Source organism: Penicillium paradoxum (assembly GCF_028828445.1).
Source record: "Penicillium paradoxum strain IBT 22861 chromosome Unknown utg000004l_segment0_segment0, whole genome shotgun sequence".
NCBI lineage: Eukaryota > Fungi > Ascomycota > Eurotiomycetes > Eurotiales > Aspergillaceae > Penicillium > Penicillium paradoxum.
The window spans coordinates 585,376-598,170 of record NW_026643182.1 but is presented as its reverse complement, the minus strand read 5'-3'; the positions used below and the strand labels follow the sequence as shown (position 1 = coordinate 598,170).

Here is a 12,795-nt window from a genome sequence, read left to right as displayed (position 1 = left end):
AGTGTCCACAATAGCGCAGGAGTCCTGAGGTATAAGAAACGAATGGCTATATAAATCGAAAGATGCAAGCCTTGCTGAAAAGAGCTACTCGGTTAAGATATGTGGTGTATGCAAAACTTGTACAGAAGTATGTTGATGTAAATCACTCCAAGAGGAAGACGCGTCTGCGGGTGATTTGGGCTCCGAATATATTAGGTAAGCTTTCAGGTGGGCCTCCGGGGCCGGGGCCCGCGATTACGTTGATAATGGACACCTGGACTTAATTAAAGAGCTCAACCTGTTCAACTATCTTCAATTGCAACCGATCGATAATTTTTCGGTCAATTGCATTTTAGGTCCAACATTGTGAAAGCTGTCCAGCTCTTTGTTGTGCCAACATGAAGCTCTGGACAGCAATTTTTCTCCTCCTCTCGGTCGTGTCTGGTGTCGTGTCTGGGAGCTCAACAACGGATAAGTTTGCGAGATATCAATCGCTATCTCGCTCAGGCGCTGTGGATCTAGACAGCATATCATATGAAGATCTCACCTCAGCGCCTCGCGATTACTTCGCTGTGGTTATTTTAACTGCCACGGATACCCGTTTTGGCTGCCTCCTATGTCGTGAGTTTGAACCAGAATGGGACCTAATCGCCCAAAGTTGGAACAAGGGCACCAAACCGGACGACCTCAAGGTAGTCTTTGGGACACTTGACTTCGACGATGGCAAAGCTGTCTTCCAAAAGGTGAGCTCTGTCACTCAGAACTGAGTTATGTAACAAATTGACTAACTTGAGCAGCTTATGCTTCAAACCGCGCCGGTGCTCCTTGTCTTTCCTCCTACCGTTGGTCCGTTTGCCAAGGTAGATGGGAATCCCTCCCGGTTTGATTTTACAGGGTACGTTTCCAGCCAAGGGCTATATGTTCTGTCACTCCCACTAACATGCCAATCCCAAACAGCCCAGTCTCAGCCGACCAGGTCTATTCTTGGATTGGACGTCATCTACCTGAAGGGCCCAAGCCACAACTAGTCCGACCCATCAACTACATGCGCATTGTATCAGCGATCACTATTCTGATGGCCGTTGTAACTGTGTTTACAGTGCTTTCTCCCTACCTGCTGCCAATTGTTCAAAATCGAAACCTCTGGGCTGCAATCAGCCTGATCGCCATCCTTCTGTTCACAAGTGGTCAAATGTTCAACCACATCCGAAAGGTCCCATATGTTGCTGGTGATGGCCGAGGTGGCATTAGCTATTTTGCAGGTGGATTCCAGAACCAGTTTGGGATGGAAACTCAAATCATTGCTGCGATATGTAAGTGATAACTGCAACGTTCAGTTTACTGCGTTGTGATTTTAAGCTGAGTCTTGGACTAACATTTGCTTTGCGTAGACGCTATCCTGTCTTTTGCTACGATCGCACTCGCACTGAAAGTCCCCCGAATGGAAGATGTCAAGGGTCAACAGCTGGCCGTCTTGATATGGGCGACTGTTCTGTTTGCGACATATAGCTTCCTTCTCAGTGTCTTCAAGGTGAAGAATGGTGGTTATCCATTTTATCTGCCTCCATTCTAGAGCCAACTTTATTCACAGCTTTAGCATGGTAACGCCAGCCAACATACCATTACTGCAGGTACCGTTGACCCCCCCAGTGTATGCTCAATCTCTGGTTAGTATATGATGAGAAACAGAATACAACCTGTTGGTCAGAAGGACTTATTGGAAAGTTTGAGTGATAGTCTTCCCTTTGCTATCAAATGTGCTCATTTCCAGAACAATCAGGGTTGAATGAAAGGTAGCTACACACATGTGTATATGTACATAGTTGTACGGAGTATGTGTAACTGATTCTACTGATCTGAGGTCTAGTAGAAGAAGCCTTAGAAGCCAATTAAAAGTACACGTAATCCTTGCCTGCGGCTCGCGCCAACCATGTAGGTGAATCTCCCGTAAATGTTTTTGGCATCTCTACTTTTTCTAGGTCTCATATGAAGGCCTTGTTCATATCCATTGAACCTATCGGGTGACAAATCTCTTCCCCGAATGTCTCCAGGACTACGGAGCAATAATGTCAAGTCGCCCCACTCGTATTCCTAACCTGTCCACACCCCTTTCACTACGTTTTGTACGGAGAACGTGAACAGTATATCTTACATTGAAGCCTGATCTGTGCAAGTCGTTTGAAAATATCACTTCCACTACCTGTGTAGTTGTGTTCGACCATGGATAGGGCCAGGCCTGACAATGCCCGTATGGGCAAAATTCTGGCGTCATCAACCATGGGCACGAGCTTTTTGATATTGATTCAATTGGCGTCCAGAATCTTCACATTTGCCTCGAATCAACTAATTCTACGCACCCTTTCACCGGTCGTGCTGGGTGTAGCAACCCAGCTGGAGCTTTTCCAGGTTTCGATACTGTATTTTTCGAGAGAAAGCATCCGGATGGCCATTCAAAAGCAGCCTATCCCCTCTTCGTCTGACAGCAAAAAGCTATCCCATGAATCAGATGCCGCATCAACAGATACACTGTCCGTGGCTTCCCAAACAGTGGTGAACGTGTCTTATCTGAGTCTTGCCCTTGGGATCCCTGCAAGTCTCATGTTTACCATGCTTTACCGTCACTTTGTCTCTGTGGAAGCATCAAATGTCGCGTTCTTCTATCATAGTGTGATCATGATTGGGGCTGCATCACTCATGGAGCTCAGTATCGAGCCCTTTTTCTCAGTGGTACAGCAACATATGCTTTACGAAAAACGCGCGGCCGTTGAGCTGCCAGCAACATTTCTGAGGAGTGCAGTGACATGTTCGGCATTTATATATGCTTCTCGATTCGACTATGATCTTGGTGTGCTGCCATTTGCCCTTGGTCATCTCATTTATTCGCTTGCGCTTATATTTGGCTACTCGCTGGCGTTGCTCAAAGGGCCCAAAACAAACCGATTCTCTTTCTTATTGACACGCATACAATCCAGGTAAGCTGGATCCCATCGTGTCATCTCCAGCGCACCAAGGACGCCACGATAACCATTAACAGAGACCCATCTCGCTACTTGCTGGGACGCTTTTCATGCCAATTAATGTCTATTGCTGCCAACGTCTTTCTCCAATCTACAGTGAAGCATTTGCTGACGCAGGGCGATACTATGATTCTCGCAGCCCTTTCTGGGCTCGAAGACCAAGGTATATACTCGCTAGCGTCAAATTACGGCGGTCTTGTGGCACGGATAATCTTCCAACCCCTGGAAGAGAGCAGCCGGAACCTATTCTCAACCCTGCTGAGCCCCGATGAAAATGGAAAGCTGAAGGATATCCATGTCCGCACTACCAGAAACCATCTTATAGATATATTACGCGCGTATCAGCTACTGTCAATCCTCATTTTTCCATTGGGTCCCATGATGGTACCGCAAGTGCTGCGTATTTTGGGAGGTCGCCAGTGGGCTTCCCCCAAAGTTGGAGACCTGCTCTCTGTCTATTGTTATTACATCCCGTTTCTGGCATTCAATGGAATCACCGAAGCTTTCGTGTCATCCGCAGCAAACTCGCGGCAGATACGGAAGCAAACAGGATGGATGGGCATTTTTTCCGGCTGTTATGCCCTGGCAGCCTGGATGTTCCTCGAAGTAGGGCAGATGGGCGCCTGTGGATTGGTGCTGGCCAATATTGTGAATATGGCCGTTCGAACTGTCTGGAGTTACAGATTCATTAGATCGTACCTCCATCAAAACGGATATAGCCTTTACACAAGTGAAGTGGCCATCCGACCCGCTAGCTTCGTCCTTTGTGCTCTGGCGAGCATGTTCATAGGCAGGCACGGATTTGGTAACCCGCGATTGGAATTCATCAAAGCATGCTCCTTGAGTGCCAGCTATGTGTTTCTAATGTGAGTAATCGGTCTTCTGATATGGTCACATTTATTCCCGCCTAACGCCTAACCAAAATAATAGAGTCTACATAGAAAAGCGATATGTGATAGATCAATTGACAAGGCTGGGTCACATCCTATCCCCCAGCACCGAAGGCGCCAAATCAACATAGTCGACTCGATTTAGTCATCAAATGTGATCTTTGTCGCTGTTTTATCCATATCAACGTCCTTGTAGAATGCACCGTATACATCATGCTGCTTCTTCTTGACTGTGGTGCCAAATTTCAACAAAGCCTCCGGCACGTCTTGCTTAGCCGCCTTAAGGACATTGATCAACCTATTCATTATAAGCATTAGCCTGCAATTTTGTTTCCAAATGTTAGGAATATGAGTGACGCACCCGCCGGATAGTCCCTTGTCAGTTTCAGTGAACATAGTAATGGCATGACCGTCAGCCCCAGCACGTCCAGTTCTTCCAATTCGGTGTACGTAGTCCTCGACGGTAAGCGGGAAGGTAACATTGATCACCAACTTCACGTTCGGGATATCAAGACCACGAGCCGCCACATCGGTTGCGACAAGAACGGTAGCAGTGCCTTTCTTGAAAGCATCCAGATTTCGGAATCTATCTGACTGATTCAAATCGCCATGAATGCCCGCAACTTTGAAGCCCTTGTTCCTGATAAGGTTCTCAACGCGCATAGCCTCCTTTTTGTAGAGACAGAATACCAGGACTTTTTCAGGGGATTGATGACCCCGCTGGGATTTAGTGAGCAGTTGCACAAGTCGGCCTTCCTTCTCACGGCCATCCATAACCTCGACTACTTGCTTGATCCTTGTGTTGGCACGGGGGTCCGCAGATGGATCTCCACCGATGGTAACGGTTACCGGGGTTTTCATGAAGGTTGCTGCGAGATCTCGCACAGACCGGGGCCATGTTGCCGTGAACATGACAGTCTGTCTCCTGGAGACAGGCATTGGCTTGACGATATCCTTGATATCCTGCTCAAATCCCTTGTCGAGCATGCGATCTGCCTCGTCCAAGACGAGGTAATTGACCTTTCCAAGGTCGACCGACCCATCATTCTGGAGATCCTTGAGGCGACCAGGAGTGGCGACCACAATAGAGGCCTTTTGAAGGGCACGGCGCTGCTCATCCTTACCCACACCTCCGTAAATGCATGTCACCTGGGTCTTCTCCGTGCTGCCGAATTTCGCGAGTTGGTCATAAATCTGCATAGCAAGCTCTCGAGTTGGTGAGATGATCACTGCACGGGGTTGGCAAGGCTTCTTGCTTGGCTTAGAATCTATCAATTTCTTCAGACATGGCAGGCCAAAACCCAGTGTCTTGCCACTACCAGTCTCCGCGATACCAATCACATCACGGCCAGCAAAAAGAAGGGGCCAGGTAGTAGATTGAATCGGCGTCGGGGCAGGGAAAGACTTCAGTTGGGAGTACAATGAAGTATCACATTGAGGCAAATGATCAAATGAAAGGATTGGACGGAACTGCGGAGCATCGGGTGAGGGATCGGTGATCTTGATCACCTTGTCGGTCAGGTAACTGTCGATCTCTGACTGAGGGAGCTCGGAGAGAGCAGGTGCTTCTGAATAGGATGCTAGTTTTTCACTCCCATTCTCCTGTGTATCTTTGGGGATTTTTGCGGGCTTGTCGGATTTCTCAGATTTCGATTTTTTCTTTGGCTGCTGCTCAGTTGCCTCGTGGTGGCTTCGTTTACCCATGACTGGTGTACTTGGAAAAAAGGAATATGGCGAGAGATTAGAAGCGATGCGATGAGGAAAGCACAACACACCTCTAAACTCAAGTTGGAGTCTAGATGTAAATGCTTCACCTAGATTTTCCCAGTAGGAAAAAAAAAAAGAAAAAATTAGGAAAAGAATGCGATACTGCCATGTACTTCCGCCCCCTGGTAGCTTACCGCCCAATAATTTCAATATCCTACATGTACGTACGGAGTACATATTAACTACCTACCTATGTAGGTATGTATCTATGGATGTTATATTATGTACTCCGTATTTATATCCAATGTATGTATAATAAGGAGTGACTCGTTTTTTGTAAACTAACATATGGGAACACAAGAGGAAACCAAATGTGACATAAGAAACTGGGAATGAGATAACCATAGACACTCTGTCACAGCATAAACTGCACTTAAGCATGCATCTTATCTCTTAGTGCACATAAACATGGCAACCTTCTAAGAAGAAACCCACCCCTCTCTGCTCACTCTTTCTGCTCATCTCATCTATACCTACTCAATGTTGTAGGAGTTGATAATATCGGCAAGGCGCGAGGCTTCTTCCGAGTAATTGATTGCCTGAGAGGATGAGACCTGATATCGCACACTAGAGAGGGCTATTAGCACTGTAGTCACACCAATAGAATTATTCTCATTCCTACCGCTGCTGGTCGCCAAAGTTGTCAATCTTGGCCCGGCACCTGAAGTTCCAGGTCTGGCAATTGGCTGCCTGGAAAACTTCACCAAAAGCACTTGGGTCGTCTTCACGAAGTTGCATCAATTGATCAGCGGATGTGCCCATGATGTTTCTGCCAGTGTCATCAAAGCAGCTGAGCCAGAGCTGGCCAGTATGGTCACTGACACTGATAGGCATGATGAAACGATACTCTGGCTTAGGGTGGGTTTTATCGCATGATTCACACCGCCACTGACCAGGATCAAGTTCTGTTACCTTTTTGTTGCAGTTCTCAGAAAGACAAGCAGGATAGCACCAAGTGGAGTCTTGCTTGATGTAGATGACGGTTGCTTTCAGAGAGAAGTAATCGGGTGTTTCAGACATGCCCAGTTGTTCTTCACGGACTTGTGCAACAGTTTTGAACCGGTCCATTTTAGTTGTGGAGTTGGTTGCGTTTGACAATGAAGCATGCGATGTGAAGTTCTCCGACCTGCCTTGGGCATCATACCAGCCTCTCAGTCGGTGAGCCTCGCCTATGTCAGGGTCAACCGTCATTGAGCCCGAGCTCAGAAGACTCAGACTTCTTCCACCGAAGTCAGAAACCTTGACTCCTTTGAAGGCAACAATAGACTCGGGTGGCGCATTGAAATTGTTGGCAGATGCACCCCAGATTGTCAAGCGGACAGAGAATCCTGTATTATCGACCAGTGTGAGCTCACGTTTGTCGTAGGGTTTACCAGTGCTTTTTGAGATTATCTGAGATGTCTCGCCAACATCCTTTAACACGCCAATGACATCAGTGGTTGTGTCTTTCTCGACCGTCTGCAAATCGGCAACGGTGGTGAAATTGAATCGGATCTGGGGAACATCATTTTGCTCCTCCGCCTGTCAAATAATATGAGCTATGCACCTAAAAACCATGACAAGAGAAGGAGAAACTTTTATTACCTTCTCAACAATTGTATCTCTCTCAAATGTAAGCTCATAATCGTTGTTGAGATTCGTGAATTGTTTCTTGGCGATTTGGACACGACAGGGGCTCGAAATATAATAGACACTTCCTTCCTGGAAGAGTTCATAGAGCATGTCACACTGGTCATTGAAGCCAGTCGCCCGAATTTCACCGCTGTCATCCAGTAAATTGACACTGAATAGTTTGCCCTCGCCATTTTTGTTGTGCCATGTTTTGATATTGGACTTGCTTGTGCATCGCGCTTTCATGGTCCATTTATTTGAGTATGGGGAAATAGCCTCAATGGGGTAAATTGTGGCATGGGCCGAGGTAGGCGCAGGGGCGGACATTTGTTGGGCTCGGCGATTTGGCTGAACTTGTGCACCCTCCATCTTGGAACCATAAAATCCATTGCTGGAAATTGTTGTGGGTTGACTCACTTCCTCTTCCTCGGCTTTGACCTCAAGTGCTTTGGGCTCGCCAATCTTGTCAGCCTCGCCTAGTTCCTTTAAGACCTCAAGATCCAAGATGATGAGAATTCTATGATGATTAGCATAATGCGAATTTGGCACACAACTACCTCACATACTTCTTGCCCTTAACAGAGTTCGATTGGAATGACTTAAGTCGCACAAAAGATCCCTTCCGAAGAGAACCATCTGTCACCACAGAGTTGGCTTCTAGTAGCAGTCAGTGAGCCTGTCATATTTTAGAGGATATAAAATAAGGAACATCACATACGAGTAGCAAGCATAGTTTGAACATAGTTTGCGATATCACTGAAGACAGCCCGATAGCGTTCTGGTTGGTTCGGCTGAGCTGGCAATGCCTTGATCTGGACGCATTGAACAATCGGCTCCCGCACTTGGGGTTTTGTTTCATCGAAGATCGCACTGTTGGGTACACAATCAATGCACATACTTTAAGACATCATCTTTCTTTTAAAAACAAACCTCAGAGCGCCAACAGTGACTTGGGACGCTGCCTCGGAAGCCATGATGTGCCAATTTCAGTGGAATATGAAACTGGGAATTGGGGAAGAGAGTGGATTGTTGATTGAAAATGCAAGGAAGAAAAATACTAGGAAATTTTTGATGTAGAAAAAAATGGAACGTGACGAAACAAGTCCAGATTGCAAGGTAGCAAGTCAAAAGGACTGCGAGGGGACGCGTGTTGAGGAAAATAACGCGTTAAGTGGCTTAACCCCACCACATGACTTTCTGCCTCAGGACACTACATAGGAATGTATATAATGATAAAAAAAACCCGTGTAGGCGGTGAGGATCAATGCGAACAGTAGCCCCACGCATTCCTGTTCGGCTTGGTCTGTTGTATCTCATGTTCTTCCTTGTCACCTTTGCCTCCAGCGGATACTTCATCTTTTCGACGTGTCGGTTTTAAACCGGGCAATTCTCTCAGCAGTTTATTGCGTTCACGAGACCTCCTTTCTCAATATGGCCTCTTGTATCCATACTAATGCTGCAGGTGTGTGACATCACTACCCTGATAATCGCGGATAAAGCAAGCTAATGAGAAATCCTCATCAAAGATCTGAAACCACCGGTATCTTCCCAGGCTGTCTATAGAGAAGATTGCACACAGTGCTTCGATTCCATTGTACGCCAGCCATCCTGGTCCCCACACTGCTATACACTAGGTCTGACTCTATACTTACAAGGATGACGTTGCCGGTCTGAATGTTTGCCTCCATTGCTTCAATGGTGGATGTTCGGGAAATAGGGATCATGCGTTGCTTCACTATAAACGATTCGGTCACCCTCTGGCTTTGAACATTCGAAGAACCCCCAAGAATGTACAGGTACTGCCCTCATATCTTTTGAGCTTGTGGCCCATCATGCTCACACCTCCGATCAAACTAGCGCGACGAGCCTCCGCCGAAGATTTCTAAACTTGCTATTGCAGCTGAAAAAGAAGAAGATAGATATGACATTACTACGTCGGTAGTATGTTATTCATGCTCTCAGCAGAATGTTAACAAAACCACTGGCAAACTACCTATGGTCATCGATGGTGTTATGAACGCAATGACTTTCTCGAAAAAGGAAGAAGTCAAAGCCTGGGAGCAAGAGTTTGTTCCTTGCAATCACACGCTATGCCTGGCTCAGCAGGACACCAATCAAACAACGTCCACCGGTATTGGTTCCTTGTATTACTTAACTGGGCTGGTGCTAACAGGAGGATACAGAGTCAAACCATTGCTCGGAGTGCGACCTGGGTGAAAACCTCTGGCTATGCTTAGAATGTGGAAATAAGGGTTGTGGGCGAAGCCAATTTGGTGGAAGCAAAGGAAACTCACATGGGCTTACTCACGCAAACTCAACATCACACGCTGTGGCTGTCAAACTTGGCTCCATTACAGCAGAGGGCTCTGCCGATGTCTACTGTTATAAGTGCAACGAGGAGAGAGTAGACCCAGACCTGGCCACGCACCTTGCGCACTGGGGGATCTACCTGGCCGGACGTGAGAAGACAGAGAAGAGTCTGATGGAGATGCAGGTTGAGCATAACCTACAATGGGAATTTTCCATGACAACTGAGGACGGCCGGGAACTCGCTCCAGTCTTTGGGCCTGCCTTTACAGGTTTAGCTAATCTCGGAAACAGCTGTTACCTCTCCAGTATCATGCAATGCATCTTTTCAGTAACCGGGTTTAGTGAGCGATACTATCATCCGTCTAAAGAGCCACCACACTGCGAAGCACCAGCGCAGGATCTTGAGACGCAGTTGCAGAAACTTGCAGATGGTGTACTTTCAGGCCGGTACTCTCGACCTGATTCACGGGTTGTGACTTCCGCAGATATGCCAGAAGTCGCCCATCAAAAGGGCTTGGCACCAGCAATGTTCAAGTATCTTATTGGGCAGGGTCATGAGGAATTTGCAACCATGAGACAGCAGGATGCGTTCGAGTTTCTTCTCCATTTGTTCAAATCTGTTAGCCTATCGAAACACTCCAGTGTGCAGGGAAATCCGGTACAGCACTTCCGTTTCCAAGTCGAGCAGCGCCTTCAATGCTTAAGCTGCAAGAAAGTCCGGTATAAAGTGGATGAGCAAGATAATATCTCAGTTGCTGTTCCCGCACGTCTCATCACCACTTCTGGGGAAACAGAAAGAGTATATGAAACTGTCAATTTGTCGGAGTGTCTGGACATCTTTACTTCGACGGAGATGGTTGAACTTACGTGTCCTGCTTGTGGCAGCCAAGACGGCTTTTCGAAACGATCATCATTCAAAACATTGCCTCGTGAATTGGTAGTCAATGCTCGTCGGTTTGAGCTGATCAATTGGGTACCCACAAAACTTGATATCCCCGTACTAGTTGACGATACGCCGCTAGATTTCAGCTCCTACCTTGCTGGCGAACATGAGGCAGGGGAGGAATACCTTCCAGAGACTGGGGAGTCCACGGTATTTGCTCCGAATCCAGAAGCTCTTGATCAGCTCTTGGGCATGGGATTCCCCACTGTGAGGTGTGAGAAGGCATTACATGCCACTGGCAACATGGATCTAGAGGCTGCCATGAATTGGCTTTTTGCCCACATGGAAGATCCAGACATCGATGAACCTTTGCTCCTTGCTGATGGAGTCAAAAGCTCTGGTTGTGTTGAGCAGGACCCAGCAAAGGTTTCACTTTTGGGAGATATGGGAATTGAGGCATCTCATGCTCATCGAGCCTTGGCTGCGACTGATGGCGATGTCAACAGGGCACTAGATTGGGTATTCAGCCATCCAGACGGTGTGGTGGACGAGGAAAGACCAAGAATTGACGAACCTGAAGTCCAGCCTCACGAGAATACAGTTGGATCCAGCGAGTCGCCTTGTCGGTACGAGTTACGGTCAATTGTATGCCATAAAGGCACATCTGTTCATGCAGGGTGAGTTCCTTGATATGCCTTTATTCTATACTCAGTTAGATTAACGGATCCCAGACATTATGTTGCTTTGGTTCGCAAGACACTCCCTGGGCAAATTGGCTTATCGTGGGTGATGTTCAATGATGAGAAGGTGGTTAAGTTTGAGGATATCGAAGCGATGAAACGGACGGCATATCTCTACTTCTTCACACGAGTCTAATGGATTTCTGTGAGAGTATACTATCTGTATTACCAGTATCCTACATGATATACTTCACTCTGTATTTCTTTATCGAGATGCTTTGGCCTGGTTTTAGGGGATTGTTGATCTGACTATCCCTACTCCTAATCTGACTACCCCTACCTAAATTTTTAGGCATTAATGCCTAATAGTGCCTAAACAATCATATGACTTCTAAATATATTTTTTTCTGCCACTTAAATATTATATGACCCCTCATTTTCTGCCACCTAAATTCCTAGATCATAGAATTCGAGTTTATATAGTGAAAAATATACCTTTTGTATTAGAAAAACCCGCTGATTTCTAAACTAATAATACCTATTAAGTTATTAACCTCGCTTCTTTACTTCCCTTTTAGGAAGTTAGGTGCCCAAAACTCTTAGGTATCAAGCGTATAGTTCTATGATTTTAGTACAAAGGCGGTGAGAAAGGCGGTTAGGGAGAGTTTAAAGGACCCTAGAAAATCAGTCATCAATCAGGCATCAACTAGGGACCCAGCCTAAAAATTCAGGCAGGGGTAGTCAGATTAGGAGTAGGGATAGTCAGATTAACAATTCCCTTAATCGAACCATCCTTACTCTTAATTTAACTGCCCTTACCTAAATTTTTAGGTATTAAGATCTAATAGTACCTAATTTTCTAAGAATATTTAAAGGGGATTAATAATAAAACATCCCTCCCCTACTAATTAAACATCCCTTTCGCTAATTAAATATCCCCCTACCTAATTTCTACCTAATTACTGCCTAAAGATGCCTAATAAAATAACACCCCCCCCCCCCCCTTTAATATTATATGACCCTTTCTACCTAAAGATACCTAATAAAATGACCCCCCTTAAAAAATACTAATAAAATAACCCCCCTTAAAAAAATAAGAACGTCTATAACCGCTTCCCTTGCTACTATTTTCACCGCCTTCCTCTTAAAATCACTAAAACCCACTAAAATACGCGGTACCTCTATTTACTATATAAACCACTATCAAAATATATAGAAATTAAACTAGTAGAAAGAAGGTTATTGTTACGAACACGTGATCTCCTAGTACATTAGTCTAGCTAGCTTTCCTTCTTCTTCCTTTTCTCTCTCTACGCATAATACAAGATTTTCCAGTCCACTCCTTTCTTTTATGATTAGTCGTACAGGATCATCTCTATCAGTTATATAATATTTAAGGGGAGTTATTTTATTAGGTATCTTTAGGTATCTTCAGGCAGTAATTAGGTAGGAATCAGATAGGCGGATATTTAATTAGTAAGGGAGGGGTATTTTATTATTAATCCCCTATTTAAATCCTTCCTAACCGCCTTCCGACCGCTTTTGTTACCGCCCTTTTCCTAAAATCACACTAAATTCCTAGATATAAAAGTTACCTAAAATAAAAATAGATATTAATTTAAACTAAGTCTAGTAATTAAAAGAGTATAATAATAATA

General features: G+C 45.6%; 5 protein-coding genes across 5 annotated transcripts; 3 read left to right on the top strand and 2 right to left on the bottom strand.

Annotated features, from left to right (window-relative positions):
* Positions 1-377: 377 nt before the first annotated feature.
* On the top strand, positions 378-1,552 carry N7457_003967 (OST3/OST6 family protein; the record flags this gene model as incomplete). Its single annotated transcript, XM_057175012.1, has 4 exons — positions 378-722; positions 777-874; positions 937-1,292; positions 1,371-1,552. 4 exons carry the CDS (start codon positions 378-380, stop codon positions 1,550-1,552), a joined length of 981 nt encoding a protein of 326 aa, XP_057032059.1.
* A 647-nt stretch (positions 1,553-2,199) lies between these two features.
* N7457_003966 (oligosaccharide translocation protein RFT1) lies at positions 2,200-3,866 on the top strand (the record flags this gene model as incomplete). The annotated part of the gene is made up of 2 exons (XM_057175011.1): positions 2,200-2,951; positions 3,014-3,866. 2 exons carry the CDS (start codon positions 2,200-2,202, stop codon positions 3,864-3,866), a joined length of 1,605 nt encoding a protein of 534 aa, XP_057032058.1.
* Positions 3,867-4,027: 161 nt separating this feature from the next.
* dbp3 (RNA-dependent ATPase DBP3) lies at positions 4,028-5,590 on the bottom strand (the record flags this gene model as incomplete). Its single annotated transcript, XM_057175010.1, has 2 exons — positions 4,028-4,184; positions 4,248-5,590. The coding sequence occupies 2 exons, from the start codon at positions 5,588-5,590 to the stop codon at positions 4,028-4,030; spliced, it is 1,500 nt and encodes a 499-aa protein (XP_057032057.1).
* A 536-nt stretch (positions 5,591-6,126) lies between these two features.
* N7457_003964 (replication factor A subunit protein RFA1) lies at positions 6,127-8,238 on the bottom strand (the record flags this gene model as incomplete). Its single annotated transcript, XM_057175009.1, has 6 exons — positions 6,127-6,220; positions 6,276-7,174; positions 7,238-7,781; positions 7,831-7,921; positions 7,983-8,134; positions 8,195-8,238. 6 exons carry the CDS (start codon positions 8,236-8,238, stop codon positions 6,127-6,129), a joined length of 1,824 nt encoding a protein of 607 aa, XP_057032056.1.
* Positions 8,239-8,695: 457 nt separating this feature from the next.
* On the top strand, positions 8,696-11,333 carry N7457_003963 (ubiquitin-specific protease UBP14; the record flags this gene model as incomplete). Its single annotated transcript, XM_057175008.1, has 6 exons — positions 8,696-8,726; positions 8,791-8,858; positions 8,920-9,060; positions 9,122-9,395; positions 9,448-11,134; positions 11,189-11,333. 6 exons carry the CDS (start codon positions 8,696-8,698, stop codon positions 11,331-11,333), a joined length of 2,346 nt encoding a protein of 781 aa, XP_057032055.1.
* Positions 11,334-12,795: the final 1,462 nt, after the last annotated feature.